This window comes from Filicampus tigris, chromosome 15 (genome assembly GCF_054856515.1).
Source record: "Filicampus tigris isolate MCC_2025a chromosome 15, RoL_Ftig_1.0, whole genome shotgun sequence".
NCBI classification, from domain to species: Eukaryota; Metazoa; Chordata; class Actinopteri; order Syngnathiformes; family Syngnathidae; genus Filicampus; species Filicampus tigris.
This window is the reverse complement of record NC_141231.1, coordinates 15,460,159-15,477,240: the sequence shown is the minus strand read 5'-3', so window position 1 is coordinate 15,477,240 and position 17,082 is coordinate 15,460,159. Positions and strand designations below refer to the sequence as shown.

Here is a 17,082-nt window from a genome sequence, read left to right as displayed (position 1 = left end):
GGGCTGGACTGTACTCGGTCGTACTGTAAACAAGTGTTTTCCATCCTTTTATTTGACATTACATAAAGTAATGTACAGCAATGCAAAGTTATGATGTAGAAATATTCTACTGTAAATCAGTAGATTTTTCAGATATCCGTACATTACTTGAGTGTTTTTTCTTACTTTGACTGCCTACATTGGAAAAACTGTATCTATACTTTACACTCCTTACTTTGTCTTGTTACTTACGTTTGCACGGCATAAAAAAAAGATTGATACTTTTTAAGTAGCCAGTAAAAATCCTAAATACAGAGGCATTAGGATCTATATTCTCTGCTTTTTGACAACAGTGTGTCATTGCAGTTATGATCACACCCAGTGAGCAAGAATTTCATAGTTGATTCCCAAACTATGCGTTGCACTTTTAATCCCTGGCACTGTATCAGTGGTTGATGCTAGATTGTAACAATTGTGGTATGGAATGCGCCACAGCCTTGACTTATTAGAGTCACAGTGATGGCGGACTCTTGCCCAACCAGTTTACAGTATTGTGAATACCCCAGGGACAAACTTAGGAACAGGTACAACTACAACACATCAAGTCAGAAGCACCTGAATGATTTTAAACTGCATGTTACCACCACACTAATCTTAAAAGCAGATGGTCAGGATAAAATTACAGCAGCCATTTCCGGCCCAGAGGTCAGCACCCCGCCCCCCTCGCTGTCTCCCACCAAAAAATGTTGACACTTCATGGCAGCCACTTCAAAAAAAAAAAAAAAAGAATACATCACAAATGTATTAATTGCACATTGCTCAAGCGTCACATTTATTTCTCAAGTGCAGGTTACAACCACCCCCCCAAAAAAACAATTGTCCAGTCTACCAGTTCATAGCCACGGGTGAAACATAATAGAAAAACTCTGCGAAAAGAAACATACAATTCCTGATAAGGATAATCAGGTTTTTTTTTTTTACATGAATTGAATATTCAACAAAATGAAGAATTGTAGAGTCACTTAACAGATTGTGAGAGTCCTACAATAATGACTCGCACATTTGTTGGGTGAATCGTCCAATTCTACAAATTTACAAGCCCCATATACCACATTTTTGTAGGCGCTGAATCCACTGTAAACAAGGTCCCATCATACAACACAAATGTCCAAAACAATATGCTTCTAACACATTCCTCAAATCATGGCCCCATGTCTAATAGAAACCCAGTTTCAAAAACTAACCCCTAACCTGAAAAAAGACCACCACACCATAAAGAAACACCTCCTTTTGGCCCCTATGACCAATACCATTTCAGGATACTGGGCGCCTATAATTTTATTTACTATAATACCACAGTGGTTATCTGGATTCCTTCATTCTGATTTTTTTTTTTTTTTTGCACTTAATTACACTGGTAATTTATTAAATCATACCAGTATAAAGCACACATAGTGTAAACAGACAACCATTCATTCACTCCTATGGACAATTTATAGTTTTCAAAGAACCTAACAATATATATATTTTTTTTAATGCGGGTGGAAGCCGAAGAAAATCCACGCAAGCTGTGAAGCAGAAATGCTAATCACCAGCCCAAATTAAGTTTTAATATTAAATTTTGCCTGGTACTTAAGTTTAGGGACAACACACCCCCTGCCACTATTTGAGGAAATAATAGGAAGTAAATGTTCTGCGCTTTATAGTCATTCTTTTCTAATCCCACTCCACTGATGATTTGAGCCCACTGGCTCCCAAATAAGCAAAGCAAACCAACAGTGTTGATAATCTTCCCTTTGGTAATTTATACATATACCTCCACCATAAATGAGCCTCGGCCTCCTGGATGTGAAAGTGCGCAGGAGCGTCTTTCAATGGCCAGCGCCGCCCTAGCCGTTCAGTCTCTGCGTGACTACCTCCCTGTACATGATGGAGATGTAGACAAAGAGGAGGAGGATGACGAAGAAGTCGTCCATGAATCCGAGAAGGCCGAAAAGCGCCTCGGGGAGGATGTCGAGCGGCGAGGCCAGGTAGGTGAGGGCTCCGACCAGACAGAGGAGAATTCGGATTCGAAACATCCAGAACAGGCCACCCATGGAGAACATTTCCCTGAAGGCGTGGCGGAGGAGGGTGGGTACGTCACGCAGCCTGTCCATTAACTGAGAGAAATGGAGGGGGAAAGAAAAGAAATGAGCAACAAGCCTGTGACAATGATACGCAAAGCAACAATGTGCATGACGGTGATGCCGGACAAAAAGTACTGGGACACGTCCAACTGCTTTCAACGTGAGTATGTGTACTTGGTCTTTTCACCATCGACTTGTACATGTTAAGGCTTTCTTTGGGAGTAAGTGTCACAAATAAGTCAAACAAGAGGCAACTTTAGTGATGGAATGCAAAAAGGTACAACCTTAAGACTGTTTGACTTCCGATGTTTGACTGTACGATTGTTGTATAGAGTGCTGTGTATTTTTGCTCCAGAACTCAAAACTCACAGATCTCGGCTGGCCAGAGAAGCGACGGTTGTAATCGTTGATGTCTCTTAAAATGAGCTGAGGTTCTGCCTCACCATCCTGGACCCTCTGAGGAGCGGCATGCTCGTGGAACAACGGGAAGAGCAATGTCACCTGGACACAGGGGGGAAAAGGGAAAAAAGTTATACCGTAGTTTACTTGAATAAAAATCCAAGATGAAAAAAACAACTACCAGTAGATGTCAAGTCTCACCATTTGTCTGCATATGGGACAGTTAATAGCACCCAACCAGGCACCATACCTCCAGTAGGCTATAATACAGGAACCTACATGGGACAGGGTAAAGCTACATTAGATGACAAAACTAAAATCAAAGGCAAGTTATGTATTGAAAAAAATGCCCTCCTCTTTTAGTACCTCTACCCAGGTAAAAAAGACTAAGCACATTTCCACGAAACGTTGTAGGTGGACCAAGAAAGAGCCCATTAAATTCTGACAGACTGGACATTTGTGTGACATTTTGACAATTTCTTTCATGTATTAATTTTATTGCACGAGGTGCATATCTGTGAAGGTGTGCAATTTGTGATGATCCATATTAGGATTATTCAGCCTAGGCAAAGATTTGTACACTAGCGTTCTATTTCTAGTACTTCATAATAAATGCAAGTGAATTAAGGAATTTAATCCAAACAGTTCAGTATAAATTAAAAAGAGTGAGCAAACCATGTTAAAAGCGTGTAAACTTTACAATTGCTTAAGTGAGAAGATCGTTCAACAACTTTTTTTTTTCTTGATTAGCATTGTGCAAACTAGCAGACAGTAAAATATACCACAGACTTACCACAGAAAAGATGACCGCAGTTAGTCTCAACAGGTAGAACAGCTTGTTGTAAACACACGGGGCAAGACATGTCTCTATAATACTGCTGCCTGGCTTCCGGCTGGGGATTTTCCTCCTGGGATACATACATTGAAATTAATACATATAAACAAGATACATATTTCCATCATTTGGATGACCTACAAATACATATAACATAGTATTCCAAGGAAATTTGTGCTGATGTCAGTTTCAGGGCTTAATATAGAGAGCTAGCTCAAGTAGCATTATCCTACTACTACTATTTTGACTGCTTTTGTGTGTGTGTGTTTATATGATTATAATGTTTCCTCTTCTATATACTTATCCATATTTATTACATCTGTTATTTGCCTGCAAACCTGCTCTGTTTGAAGCTGCTGTCGGACAGCTCGAACATGCTCCTGGTTCTCAGGATGAATATTCTGCTGCTGCTCCTCTCTGAAATATCAATATGTAGATATGATGTAGTCAACAACATAAACAACTGAGCAATGGGATTTCAGGTCATTTGATATCTTTTGTGGCATTTTCTTACCTGCAAAGCAGCGTGAGGAAGCCTGCCAGGAAGGTGATGGTGAGCACCACAACAAACAGAACTTGGTTGCTCACACCTTCTATTAACGTGTCTTCATCGTGGATGAGATAGCCCACGTCCCCACACTGATTGTCCTCCATCACCGACACTCATAACCCAATCATTACCCTCATTACTGGGGTGAATAAGGAGAACTATTGTTCAACTGCATAGCACACTGAATGCCAACATGCACATGAAAGTTTCATTTTCAGTACTACTTAAATCCTATTGACGGTAGGAATGGTTATAACATTCATGACATTTGTATAATAGTCGGCATAATCTACTCACCTTTGAGTTCCACCACTGCAACAAACTACCTCTGGAGTGGGTCTGAAAAGACGTTACTTTCTAGGATTATTCGACATTGCCTGCCAGTAAATGAAGTCTGCCATGACGTTACGGTTACAAGTGAACAATAGCTATCGTTGCTAAACTTAGCAAAAGTCCTCGCATGCGAAATAATTTAAATTAACTGAATTTCGGTTGTTGTTAGCTTAGAGAGGCCATAATTTGCTAGCTACTACTACTAGTACTACCTTTTCCTGATTGACAGCGTCTTGAGTCTTACCAAAGATGTTCTTAAAAGGAGATTTCCTAGTTGATCGGCGCACGAAGTATGAGGTAATGTCATTGAGCCGTTAGTAAAAAGGTGTTATGTTTCAATTTTTTAAAAAAGTTTCAATTTAAATTTAAGGGTAATTCCTCGATGTTTTTAGCAAGATAAATGACCCAGCCACCCTTGTACATATTTTAATGTATTTTTTCTTTTGAGATCTGTGTTTTAAGTCGCCTGTGTACATATTCTCAAATATGTAATTATTTCACAATTTTTATAAAGCTTCTGATAAGGTTAAGTGTATCATTTGGGATTCGAATGATACAAAGCAAACGTTTTCACAGATCCGTTCCAGGTCGCTCTTGTTCTGCAGTCGCTTTTCCGTTGTATGTGATCTGACTCTTAGAACATCTCTGGTCGTATCTGCAGTGCTGTTATAGTAGTTCTCAATTTTAACATTAGATGGCAGTAGGTTGCCTCAACAACAATATGACTTTCGTCAAACGGTCGCGAAGTAGTACCAGGCCATCACTCGTTCCAGAAAATGATATCCTCAACAGGGCGCTAGTTTATAACAGCAAACATATTTATTGATTTGTGGCAAAAAAATGCCTCGTTATGCTCAGATAGTGATGGGCCCTGCGGGTAGCGGTAAGGTAAGTTATTGGACGATTCATTTTTTTTCTTTTTAAAATTTTTAGGCACATATTTGAGATGGCATCGTAGCTTAGCTTGCTAGCTCTTCAGCTAACAACAGGTCAAGATTCACGTGCTTTACTTGTTTTGTTTTGCTTTGAAGAGCACCTACTGCGCCACGATGATTCAACACTTTGAGTCTTTGAATCGTTCTGTTCAAGTGGTCAATCTGGACCCTGCAGCAGAGCATTTTGACTACCCTGTTATGGCAGGTAAGGAAGTGATAACAGTAATTGTAGCTTGATCACAATAAATGTCCCCATGCAGACAAAATGGCACACCACAATGCAAAGTAAATATTGCTCAATGTTATATTAGCTTTTCAATATTTAAAAAAATCATATCTTTTAAATTACGATTTGTGATATACTAACCTTAAGGTATGTTGGCAGACATCCGTGAACTCATCCAGGTAGATGACGTGATGGAAGATCAATCGCTCAGGTTTGGCCCCAATGGCGGTCTGGTCTTCTGCATGGAATATTTTGCCAACAACTTTGACTGGCTGGAGGAAGCCTTGGGTCACGTAGAGGATGACTACATCTTGTTTGACTGCCCAGGTGAACATACAGTGCATTTTTTTTTACTATTCAAAACCATCCCCAGTTGTTTTTAATTTAAGGTATCTGACCTTTGTCGGTATAATTACACCCAGGGTTGGTTATTGGTTTCGGGCGAGTGGTTGTGTGTCATTTGAAATGTAAAATAATCTAAGTAAATTTATCATAGTATGTGCCCGTTTAATATGAACATCTTTGCATTTTCCAGGTCAGATTGAGCTGTATACTCACCTCCCTGTCATGAGGCAGCTGGTAGAACAGCTACAGCAGTGGGAGTTTCGGGTGTGTGGAGTCTTCCTGGTGGATTCCCAGTTCATGGTGGAGTCTTTCAAGGTTGTTCCTTTATGTTTTATATTTAACACACCATTTTATATGTTCTTACTTTAACATGACCATTCCTGTGACTGCAGTTCATCTCAGGAGTCATGGCGGCCCTGAGCGCCATGGTGTCGTTGGAGATTCCCCAAATAAACATCATGACGAAAATGGATCTGCTCAGTCCCAAAGCCAAGAAAGAAATTGAACAGTAAGCTGCATTTTTTTTGCGTGGCTTATGCTATATTTCCTCATTAATTTGGGTCACGCCATCTATTACAGTGGGGGCCTGTTATTGAGATGCACTTTGTAGTTTATTAAACCTCACTAAGCGGAAGTGTCCATAGACATTTTGAAAGTGGTTGTTTCTGTTTTCACAAGGTACCTGGATCCTGATATGTACTCCATGATGGAGGATAACTCTGACACCATCAGAAGTAAAAAGTTCAAGAAGCTGACCAAAGCTATTTGTGAACTGGTAAGGCAATTTAAAACGTTTTAATTTACTTCCCTTGATTCCAAAACAGGTCTTTATTTCAAGTTTACATTGAAGAAATTGCACAAATATAAATGAATTATGATTGAGCTACTGGTTTGAGTTGTAACATGTTAGACAATGGAAAAAAATGTTAATCGTTGTTTTCCAGAGTAAAAGCAGATGTTTGCAAATTTCTTACTTTAAAAAATTCAAATGAATTGATCTGCTTTCATGGGGGAATACAGAAATATGGAATATTTACTGTTTGGAGGCTGAAATTCAGAGGATATGGACAATTTTAAATTAAACATGGTCTCCAAATGATAACTCAATTATTTAAAAAAAAGATATAGATTATTTTGATAATCGATTAGTTGTTGAAGAATCCTTGCACCTGCACTGTAATTTTGTTTTTACGGGAATCATTAATTGCCAGAATTGTTTGTTGCATGTGTTGGTGACACACAAGTGCCTCCTGCTATAGAAATAAAGTTGCACAAAGTACCCATGATTTGGAATGGGATCGTAACAGATGAGCTTGTTGTGGTTTGAACGTTTGTTTGTCTACAGATTGATGACTACAGTTTGGTGAGATTCATGCCATTTGACCGTACCGATGAGGAAGGTATCAACATAGTGCTACAACATATTGACTTCTCTATACAGTATGGAGAGGATCTGGAAGTGAAGGAGCCAAAGGTAACAGGCATAATTTCTTTTATAGGGTTTGTAGAGTCCTTGATTTATGACGGAATTCAGTACCCGCCGTGCCAACTTAACCCAAATCTGTGAGCAAGCCAGAACACGCCGTAGTCTAACATAAATGTACCGGTAATCCTAACCTTTTATATCATCGCTGTCCTGTGAAAAACACTTGTGTCCATTTTTTTTTTCAATTTTCTTATTTTTACGTGAATGGTGTTTCCGCGTTACAGACATGGCATTAATGTTTTTTTTTTTTTTTTTCCCAAAAATTGGACATAAGTGTTTTTCACAGGACAGTGACGACATGTAGAATTTAGATTAAATAGACATTCACTTTTTCCATACTGTCATCTTTTACAGGAGACTGATGAAGACACCGGCGACACCAATTATGATGACTTTTTTCAAGACCATGTGGAAAGCTGATAAATGTCATTTTAGGAATTCACTTGTTCACTTGACTTCGACTTGCCTTTAGATCTCCCTTAAAGGCAAATGAAGAACCAGGAAGTGAGGCCCAGTGACTAAGGGATTTGGTTGTGTCGTTGATTTTCTCATTTATCCTGTTTGCTATTATTATAAATGTGACTTTTGTATAAAATGCGTTGTAAATATTATATTTTAATAATAAATAAATACATATCCAACCTGAGTTCATGGCGCCCCCTTGCGATCATTTTGCAAAGCGCCGTGTGGCCTCTTCCTGTTTCAACAGAAGGGTGGGACAGGCGGAAGCAACATCTTACGCCTGTGCTATTAGTCGCTGGAGTGGTTGAATTGATTATTTATCCTTCAACATGCCGGTAAGTGCATTCCACTCGTCCCTAGACGGTTAATAACTGAAACGGTACCGAACAAGTCAAAAGGGACGCCGTGCTGAGAGTGCTAGCTTTGATGTTAGCATCTTTGGCTAGCAGGGTTAGCAGTCGCTCCCAAACTGAATGGCTTGTAACCGCTTCGGTCATCATGTACTGATGTTGAAACTTGTTTGGAACGTTAGCGCTAACGTTTGGTTCGGCGTCGCAGCAGTCAAACGTGCGACAGATATGCGAGCAGGCGCCGTGCGTTTGGAATATGTGTCAGCTGCTGAGTTGAACCTCTCTTGTCAGGCGTATCACTCAACCATGCAGGAGGAGAACACCAGGACGGTGGGGAACATGGCTTTACTGCCACTTAAGACACAGTTTAAGGGACCAGCGAGAGGAGATGGTGAGTGTGCTCGCCTTTAGCCTGCCATGAATCACGTTAGCTGTTTGGACTGCTTCTCAACTAGATGAATTAAATGGACTGCTTCTCAACTAGATGAATTAAATGGTGCCGCGGCAACTTCCTGTTCGTGGCCGGTGAGGTATTGACAGGAGTCGGGTTTTTTTTGTGTCTTCTTCTTTTTTTAAACCAGCCAAACAGAGTGGCGCATCTGGCATTAAATTGGCACCCGAACTTTTTTGCGTTAGAAAATAAGATTTTTTTTCTTAAAAGAAAATGTGAGTAAAACATGATAACGTCATTTTTCCTCTTCTCTGATTGGCTGACAAGGTTCAGTTGAAAGTATCCACCAAATACGGTCGTAGGCCAAAAGAACAGTGTGTGGCCAGTCGAATCGGACATTCAATATATATTTTTTTTTTTTGGGGGGGGGGGGATTCATTTCGCCCGTTCTTCAAAAATGAGAACGTAAATGCATTCACAAAAAATTACCATGTTGGCCCTGTCTTTTCCTAAGTGACAAAAAAGTGCAATCTGCTTGTATAATTCTCCCACTGACATCCCCCCCACCCCCGTCTTTGAATTACCTTGTGTGTGAAATGTGCTACATAAATACAACTGCCTGCCTCATGACATGATATTAAAAATGTAGATCGTTTAATAGCATGATTTGTCCATTTCAGGCATAGATTCTGACATTATTGACGAGGCTATCTACTACTTCAAGGCAAATGTTTTTTTCAAGAATTACGAGATCAAGGTGAGACATTTGTACTAGCAATCTGCAGTTTGCCCACATTTCAAGCTATCAGACAGAATGTTCAAGGAAAAAGCAGCTCTTCACTGACTGCATGTGTTGTTTGAAGTAGCCATGCACTGCATTCCTTTTACATGCCCTAGCTTGTTTCCTCTCAATGCCCAGAAGGGATGTTTCAAATTTGCACTGCTGTACTCCTATATGAATGAAATAAAATGTATTTGTAATTTAACACTTAATGTGTCATTTTCTTTCAGAATGAAGCAGACAGGACATTGATCTATGTCACACTATATATTTCGGAGTGTCTAAAGAAGCTGCAAAAGGTAAATAATATATTTGTTAGCGGTAAAAGTGAAAATATTGCATCAAAATGTTTATCAACAACTTTTTAGATTTGCAACCTTAGGTTATTTTTTTTTTTCCAAGCTTATCCCTTTTTTAAAAAAATGAACAAAAATGTTAAATGAAACGTCAACAAATAAATAGCTTCCTGAAGTTGTTTACCGTAAATGACGTTTGAAAACATTTCAATAAATGTACATTTTTAATGCACACTTTTTTTCTTTTTTTTTTTTTTTTTTTTACATTGGTCTATGTGGCATTTTGTTCCACAAACCATTTTTCTAGTGTTCTCATATAACAGATTGTTGATCATCAGTGAATGTGTGTGCGTGTTTTTCCTCTTTGCAGTGCAGCTCCAGGGGCCAAGGGGAAAAGGAGATGTACACGCTCGGCATCACCAACTTTCCAATTCCGGGAGAGCCCGGCTTTCCACTCAACGCCATGTACGCCAAGCCCGCTAACAAGCAGGAGGAAGGTGAGTGTGATGCTGCTCAAAAGGGTATTTTGAGTCGAATGTGTGATTTGGTGAAGTATTTTATGCACCTGGAAGATGATCTAACAATTGAACTAAAGCTGACTGATGACGTTTTCCAATCTTGTGCAGACACAATGAGGCTGTACCTCCAGCAGATCAGACAGGAAACCGGCTTGAGACTATGTGACCGCGTTTTTGACCCCCAGACAGACAAACCCAGCAAGGTGAGCCTACCTTTGTGTACACACAGCAATCCATAATTCTTCATACATTTGTGGACCAAATGTGGCTTGATTCATGTGTTGCTCAAGGTCCAGTTCATAATAGTCCGCCTACAGTGTTCATGTTCCAAGTGTATTTTATCAATCAATGGTTAATGTATTGTTTGGTGCCCAATGGCTTTTTTATTTTCGGGAAAGTTGCTCTCACAAACCTTTTCTTTGTTTTTACCAGTGGTGGATGTGTTTCGTCAAGAAGCAGTTCATGAACAAGAGCCTGTCAGCTCCAGGACAGTAACCGGGCAGCGTTGCAGTGTTTTCATCTGTGCCTGCCAGATGGACGCTTTATTTCTTAAGGTCGGATTTGTGCTTTTTGTGGTGCAATTTTATATTCTTTTGAGCTGATACGGATGTGTCCTCACTTAAAAGTGAACGTTAAATTGAGCTGGTGCTTAATTCAATAAAGCAATTATGGTTGTGGGACAATGTCGTTCTGTGTTTTTAATGCATGTGATTTTCATAAATGTTTTAGTGTACCACTGTTCATTTTTGTTGTTCAGCCTTTTACGATTAAAACTGATGCACATGTAAAAAGCACTCAAATAAGTTGGAAGCGAAATGTAATTGAACGATGGTTCACTTTATTTCACACGGAAGTCCTGTCCTCTCAAACATACCACACAACTATTCTAACACTTGCAAGAGCAAAGATTGTAAAGAAAACCACATACATTATATTCTGATATGCCCTTTTGTTTTACCACAACACAAGCCCTCAGTTTTTTATAAAAGGCACCGTAGGCTGTATGGCTCAGTGTGGCAGATGTAACCCCCTCCCCCAAAAAAGCCCCAAAACACCTTCACTGGTTTTCATTTAAAAATAAATAGTTCATATAAAGGAAAACTATGATTTGAATATATTGCATGTATCAAGGAGATTTGGGTGGGAAAAAAAAAAATCATGGCTTGTGCAGGATAATTGTATCTTTTTGAAATCTGGAAACATGTCTGTCATTGAAGGGTTGGAAGCGGACTTGGTCTGCCTCTCAGCGTTCCTGGTCCACCTCAGCAAATTGTTCAATCCCCAAACTGAAAAATAGCACAACCCAATCAATCTTACTTGGTTTGTATGCCACTCAGCCACGTTACAAGTTGTTGCACTTACTTCTGAGAAGTCAGTCAAAAGCCATCTCTTGACTTTTCCGCACACAGCGTGCAACCTTCTTCTTAAAAACGCCCTTGGGATCGTCACGCCACTCTTTCTGCAAGGCGCCGCCACGTACAAATGTGAGAATTCGGTCTTTGGAACGAATGCCGTCGAGACTCGGGCACCAACTTACTGCTGCGTCAACATTGGCGGGAGAGTCGCCGTTGGGGTCTGCCAACATGGAGATGACGCTGATCATGATGGTCTCCACGGTGTGGATCGGCAACCAGCGCTCCTCCGGCTTCTCGTAGCCATACTTGTCTTCTCCAGGCTCGTGCAGGATGGAGATGCACACGTCACCGTTTTTTGCAACTAGGCAAGAGACAAAAACGGATGGTGAAACCTCAACATCTGAACAGCCTAAAAATATTAATAAAAAAGCGGCATCATTGCAAGAAATGTGGTCACAGGATATGAGAAGGTGTCCTCAATTATTGCTGTGCTTTGTGTTTTTGTTTCATTTGATTTTGATTTATGGCCTTGTTTTCATACAAATATTTACTTTTTTTTTGTTGTTATTTTTAAGTGAAAGGCAGAGATGAATAAAGAAGAGGCATATATTTTTCTAATACCGGTTTTAAATAGTTTGGTTCCAATTTTGACATAAATATACATTTTCTGTAGCCATATCTTAAATAACTCTCTGGCAAAATGATCAAAATGGAATTAGCCCACCCTAAACTCTCAGAATTCTCTTCCCAGAATCAAAGTGGGGTATTTTTACATTTTTAACTTCTTTTTTATCCGTGTCAGACCGTAAAGAATGTTAACCCAAGCAAGTAGTGCATGGAGCAGACTTAAATTGAAGAATACAAACCGTTTGGATGCCATATTTCTGTGATGAACTTCATTTTAGGTGGTCTTAAAGGATAATCCCGTGGAAAGGTTAAAGTGGCCTTGAAGAACCCCCCTTCACTGGAAAATGCAGACATACCAGCGATTATCAGTTGACTATTACGCACTTTTCAACACTTTAAAAAAGACATTGAACGCATTTTAACCTGGTTGCCAATGGCTGGATGATCGTCACTTACAAGAGTGTGTCCTGGGGTCCAATGACGACCACTTCCCACTGAAAGATGTCATTGTCATCCACAAGACCCGCCGAGAAGCCTTCCACCGGGTTCTTGTTCAGATCTGAAAGGTCACATTCGTTTGCTGAGACGTGACACCGGTATATGGCCAATAAACTGGCGAATAACACGTAAACGACACTGGTGAATCCATGCAACAGCTGAGGTTGGAATCCTTTCACTGGTCCTCGTGCCCAGAGAGAACCTCACGTGCGAGCCAGTGATTGAGCAACAGCAGCTAGCTTAACTTGTAAGTGCCCACTCATTGCTCGCTAACACACGATTTATACAAAACGATCGCAATCGGGACACATCTTAAACGTCTATTGAAGTTAAATACATCACAGATCTGTGCCTCTAGTTGGCCGTAGCACCGCTTTGCTAACTCACCTGCTAATTGTTTACGTAGCAACAACGCTGACTGTCCTGTCATTTTACCCCCTACCTAAAACTTTCCCACTCTATTTTAAGGAACCTTCTCTTAAACAGTGTCAAGCAACAGACCCCGGTAAATAATACATTTGACAACATCCACGTTTCTTCGTTCTCTAATGACGCCGACCACACGAGCTAGTGGGGAAAAAAAGCTCATAGAAAGCTGATGATGACAAAACAATTTCCCCTCAATTAAAGCTAGCAGGTAAGCACGCTGTCAGTATTTTCAGGAAATAGTGAGAACTACCATATGAATGACGAGTTATGGTAAGATTTGTGTCAATTAAACACAAAAAGTTCAATAATTAATGAAAAAAACATTAACAGCAAATGCAATACAACAGTAAAGCTGAATCCCGCGAGACAAAATATAGGGCACATTACATTTGTATAGGGCACATTAAAGCTGATTTCCGCAGGACAAAATATGGGGCACAGTAAAGTAACTAGTCTAGTGCTAAATTTGATTTGTATGTCCAAAAATAAATCATCAGAAGACAATTAACGATTTTACGGAATGGGATTAGGACCAGTGAGGGAAAAAAATAAGGCTGGTAAGAGTCTCACTTTCATTTCAGAATTCTGACTTTATTCTCAGACTTTAAAGTCAGAATTCCGACTTTAAAGTCAGAATTCAGACTTTATTCTCAGAATTCTGACTTTAAAGTGGGAATTCTGAATTGACTTCAAAGTCAGAATTCTGAGAATGAAGTCAGAATTCTCACTCAAAGTCAATTCTGACTTTAAAGAACAATTCTGACTTTATTGTCAGAATTGTTCTTTAAAGTCAGAATTCTCACTTTAAAATGAGGTAAAAGTGAGAATCTTGCCAACCTATTTTTTCCCCAACTGGCCCTGATCCTCTTCCGTACGATTTAAACTTTTACACGATTTCCCGATTTAGAGGTCTTGCCACTTCTCTCTGGTCACATCATGTATTGTATTTTTTTAAATTTTGGCCAGTGCATACACGCCCCAACCAATAAGGCTGGTCGTTTTTTGGGAATAAATTATGCAAAAAAAGGCAAAGAAAATGGACAATTAATCTTTCAATTGAAACTAGTTTGGTTGACATAAATTGACATCCCTCAGATTTTGTGACATTTTCATGTGACACTATGAAAATATACCCATAATTGGCTAACTATCAGAAAGCAAGCATTGATTTTAGCACGCTCATTGGTGTTTCGAGGGAAAAAAACGTCACATTATTATTCCTCGGACAGATTCAGGGAATGAACATTTTCTCTCAAAGAAAAGGTTAAGCGTCTTCAATAAAGGTTGCCTCAAAGGTCACTGAATGTTGTTCATTTCTACCCGCCGTTAATCATTATCACTTTAATGTAAAGCAATTTGCTGGGATTGAAAGTTTCTTGCACTTTAATTTGGGAGTGTATTGGTGGTACGAATTCCATGAATTTCATATTTGTGGATTGTTTTCTGGCAGAAAGACAGGAAGTTTTTTTAATGAACTCTTTTCCTTCAGTTTTTTTTAATCAGCCATTTCAATCATAAGACTTTACTGTCTTGCAATTGTATGTATCATATGAGAAATTTCGTCACTATGGTATAGATCTAAACAAATGTTTTGTGTGTGTGTGTGTGTTGTTTTTACATATGCATTATGACATTTTATTCTCATTGATTGAGCAGGTGCCGGATGTGGTTGCCCATGACTGCATTTCTAGTTCTTAAGAGTGTACTGTATATGTGATGCTCATTCTGTTATAGACCATTCCAAGTACCTTATCAAGTGCAGACTCATAAAATAAATTGTAACCACTCAGCATAACCTCAGGGCTATTAGTTTATATTTTATGCATTGAGTCATAACAGAATCGTTCACTTCTTCAGATATCAGATGGAACAGTGTTTATGGGTGATGGCGGTTGTGTTAGTAAAAAACCCACCTCAAACTTTATGTGTTTATTTCAAATCCAGGAGGAACCTTGACATAGGAACATTTGTCCAGTATTGAAAACAGATTATCAATAGCAAAAGCAAGCTATGAGTTGTATGATCAAACTTATTTAAAAGTAACAATAGGTCAAACTGGCATTTATCTCAACTCTGCTTTAAATAGGAAACCAATCCAAACATATTTTTTTCAAGAATATGTTCCCAGCAGGCCCACTAGTTGAAACACAGCATTTTGATTAATATTGCATTTTTAGAATATGAGTTAAGCAGCAAAATCCACCCCTTTTTAGCCAGCTCAGGGGGCGACCATTTTGTCACTTCTGTCGACTGAAAATGACATCACAACTACTCAGGGCTCAGATAATGACCAATCACGGCTTAGCTTCAGAAAACAGGACAGCCGTGATTGGTCGTTACCCGAGCCCTGAGCAGTTGTGATGTCATTTTCAGTCGACAGAAGTGACAAAATGGCCGCCCCCAGAGATGGCTAAAAATGGGTGGATTAACTCCTATTCCACAAACGCAGTATTTATTAGAATGCCTTGTTTCAACTAGTGGGCTTGCATCGAACATATTCTTGAAAAGAAATATGTTAGAGTTGACCTCAACTTTAAAGAAGTGTTCAATGTTATTTTAAAAATATTATCGGGTTCTTGTCGGGTTTTCATAACACTTTTTCTTTCCAGCAGAAGCCTGGTGGTTTTATGCTAACATCGACTGCTATTGTTCGTAACTCCTTCCACCTTGAAGAACAGCCCCAGAGCATGATGCTGCCGCGACCAGACTTCACTGAAGGTATGGTGTTCTTTTAGTGATTAGCTGTATTGTGTTTGCACTAAACAGTCCTTTTTGAATTACGGCCCAAAAAGTTGTATATTATTTCATATTAGTTCAAGTGGGTCATAACAAAATTGAGAACATGTGTCATGCTTTGATGAAATAAATACGGAATTGGGGCCTCGGTCAAGCTGGATGGAACTCAATTTCTAATTCAGTCGTACAAGTTGTTTGTCACATTCCATTTGTTACCGTAACACAATGTGACACGAAGAAGAGGAAATGAAAACTCAAGCTTACTCCCAATTCTTCAAACCAAGCTGCATTTTTGGTAGCTCTCAATAGGTGGCAGCGTGTAACAGATTTTGAACAGAAAGGAGACGACTGTCCAAGCAGCCAAGATTAACTTAACCTCAACATTCATACATTCATTTTCTCCATAGTTTTGTCCTCATTAGGGTGGTGGATTAGCTGGAACCTATCGCAGCTGACTTTCGGCAAAAGGTACGGTGTACCCTGGTTGCCAGTTGATCACAAGGAATTTATAGACAAACAACCATTCACACTCACGTCCGAATTTAGGGACAATTGAAAGAGTGTTTAAATGAATCTAACGTCTATGTTTTGGAAATATGTGAGGAAGCTGGTGTGCCCGGGGGGGGGGGGGGGCATACTCACCACGCGTTTACCGTGCTGCCCTTAGCTGCACTTTTTGCTATCTCTTTTTTGCCATCGTTCCAAAGGCGGCTGGTGAGCATGAAAGATTATTCTACATCTGTACAAGTCAAACACACGGGAGGGAAAACTCCCAACACCCACAACACTTTTCATCATCCCTGCAAAGTAAATATGTAAGATAAGAACATCACTTTTCACGTGCAGTGTAATCTTTGGGGAGAGTGCAGCGGCAAGTCTCACTGCTTCCTCACTCTCAGGATGCAGTGTCTATAGAAATAGAAATGCAGGCTCGGAATATATGAAGCCACCACACAAAACCGATATGTGCAGTTTACTTCAACATTGCAATTATGGGCATGTTTTTCTAGCTCTAATTTGATTTTTTTTTTTTTTTTTTTTTTTTTTTTTTAGAAACTCTGCATTTATAATTCAATAGGTTGACTAGCAATCATTTAAAAATGAGCATATGTGAAAGGCCGCAATCACCCCTCATGAGTCTTGGCATGGCTAGTGTTCCTGTTTGATTGACCTGTCCAACCTCTTGATTGTGCTTATTTTCCCATTGATATGCCCTCTTTTAAATAATGGAGCATTAAACCCCTGCAGGGAGAGACCCCCACTCCCTGCCAAGGCTGATTGCATCCTGCCTTGATGCATATTCACCCTCCCTACATAGACATAGATGGAGTTTTCTGATCTGGCCGGAAATGATTGGCCCAGTCAAAAATGATGGAACAAATAGCTGGTAATTCAATTGGATTCTGGTCTCGTTACGACCAACAC

The 17,082-nt window shown here is 39.6% G+C and overlaps 5 protein-coding genes across 8 annotated transcripts in view; 3 read left to right on the top strand and 2 right to left on the bottom strand.

The window, feature by feature from the left end:
- Positions 1-783: 783 nt before the first annotated feature.
- rnf170 (ring finger protein 170) lies at positions 784-5,062 on the bottom strand. 2 transcript variants are annotated; one of them, XM_086054111.1, is made up of 7 exons: positions 4,187-5,062; positions 3,854-4,070; positions 3,678-3,756; positions 3,298-3,412; positions 2,706-2,779; positions 2,475-2,606; positions 784-2,138 (listed from the first exon to the last, which is right to left on the bottom strand). In XM_086054111.1, the coding sequence occupies exons 2-7, from the start codon at positions 3,991-3,993 to the stop codon at positions 1,869-1,871; spliced, it is 810 nt and encodes a 269-aa protein (XP_085910237.1). In that variant the 5' UTR covers positions 3,994-4,070; positions 4,187-5,062; the 3' UTR covers positions 784-1,868. The 2 variants fall into 2 exon arrangements, with proteins under 2 accessions (XP_085910237.1, XP_085910236.1); XM_086054110.1 differs by having other exon boundaries at positions 3,854-4,028; positions 4,187-5,056.
- gpn3 (GPN-loop GTPase 3) lies at positions 4,919-7,860 on the top strand. Its single transcript, XM_086054109.1, has 8 exons — positions 4,919-5,110; positions 5,254-5,362; positions 5,543-5,710; positions 5,919-6,043; positions 6,121-6,236; positions 6,407-6,503; positions 7,074-7,202; positions 7,569-7,860. Exons 1-8 carry the CDS (start codon positions 5,063-5,065, stop codon positions 7,632-7,634), a joined length of 858 nt encoding a protein of 285 aa, XP_085910235.1. The 5' UTR covers positions 4,919-5,062; the 3' UTR covers positions 7,635-7,860.
- On the top strand, positions 7,852-10,695 carry arpc3 (actin related protein 2/3 complex, subunit 3). Its single transcript, XM_086054112.1, has 7 exons — positions 7,852-8,011; positions 8,318-8,417; positions 9,098-9,174; positions 9,429-9,497; positions 9,865-9,991; positions 10,121-10,215; positions 10,445-10,695. Exons 1-7 carry the CDS (start codon positions 8,006-8,008, stop codon positions 10,505-10,507), a joined length of 537 nt encoding a protein of 178 aa, XP_085910238.1. The 5' UTR covers positions 7,852-8,005; the 3' UTR covers positions 10,508-10,695.
- A 133-nt stretch (positions 10,696-10,828) lies between these two features.
- LOC147135723 (ubiquitin-conjugating enzyme E2 G1-like) lies at positions 10,829-13,105 on the bottom strand. Its single transcript, XM_086054113.1, has 6 exons — positions 12,880-13,105; positions 12,451-12,553; positions 12,234-12,331; positions 11,550-11,728; positions 11,375-11,471; positions 10,829-11,298 (listed from the first exon to the last, which is right to left on the bottom strand). The coding sequence occupies exons 1-5, from the start codon at positions 12,920-12,922 to the stop codon at positions 11,385-11,387; spliced, it is 510 nt and encodes a 169-aa protein (XP_085910239.1). The 5' UTR covers positions 12,923-13,105; the 3' UTR covers positions 10,829-11,298; positions 11,375-11,384.
- Positions 12,446-17,082, top strand: part of LOC147135722 (transmembrane protein 132C) — a 163,194-nt gene continuing 158,557 nt past the window's right edge. Inside the window, exons 1-2 of one of the 3 annotated variants that reach the window (XM_086054099.1) lie at positions 12,446-12,739; positions 15,534-15,639. The gene's annotated coding sequence lies outside the window, so the exon portion shown is untranslated. Of the gene's footprint in view, positions 12,740-13,361; positions 13,479-15,530; positions 15,640-17,082 lie in introns of those variants that run through there. The other 2 variants (XM_086054097.1, XM_086054098.1) reach the window with 2 other exon arrangements.

Coding starts and splice junctions, on each gene's coding strand:
- rnf170 (XM_086054111.1), bottom strand. CDS start 3,993: ATGGAGGACAATCAGTGTGGGGACGTGGGCTATCTCATCCACGATGAA. Junction 2,780..3,297: donor CTGCGGTCATCTTTTCTGTG/GTAAGTCTGTGG, acceptor TGTCCCATGTAG/GTTCCTGTATTATAGCCTAC. Junction 2,139..2,474: donor TCTCTGGCCAGCCGAGATCT/GTGAGTTTTGAG, acceptor CATTTCTCTCAG/TTAATGGACAGGCTGCGTGA.
- gpn3 (XM_086054109.1), top strand. CDS start 5,063: ATGCCTCGTTATGCTCAGATAGTGATGGGCCCTGCGGGTAGCGGTAAG. Junction 5,111..5,253: donor GCCCTGCGGGTAGCGGTAAG/GTAAGTTATTGG, acceptor TTTGCTTTGAAG/AGCACCTACTGCGCCACGAT. Junction 6,237..6,406: donor GCCAAGAAAGAAATTGAACA/GTAAGCTGCATT, acceptor TGTTTTCACAAG/GTACCTGGATCCTGATATGT.
- arpc3 (XM_086054112.1), top strand. Junction 8,418..9,097: donor GGGACCAGCGAGAGGAGATG/GTGAGTGTGCTC, acceptor TGTCCATTTCAG/GCATAGATTCTGACATTATT. Junction 9,498..9,864: donor GTCTAAAGAAGCTGCAAAAG/GTAAATAATATA, acceptor TCCTCTTTGCAG/TGCAGCTCCAGGGGCCAAGG.
- LOC147135723 (XM_086054113.1), bottom strand. CDS start 12,922: ATGACAGGACAGTCAGCGTTGTTGCTACGTAAACAATTAGCAG. Junction 12,554..12,879: donor GCTACGTAAACAATTAGCAG/GTGAGTTAGCAA, acceptor GTGACCTTTCAG/ATCTGAACAAGAACCCGGTG. Junction 11,472..11,549: donor CCGCCAATGTTGACGCAGCA/GTAAGTTGGTGC, acceptor GGCGCCTTGCAG/AAAGAGTGGCGTGACGATCC.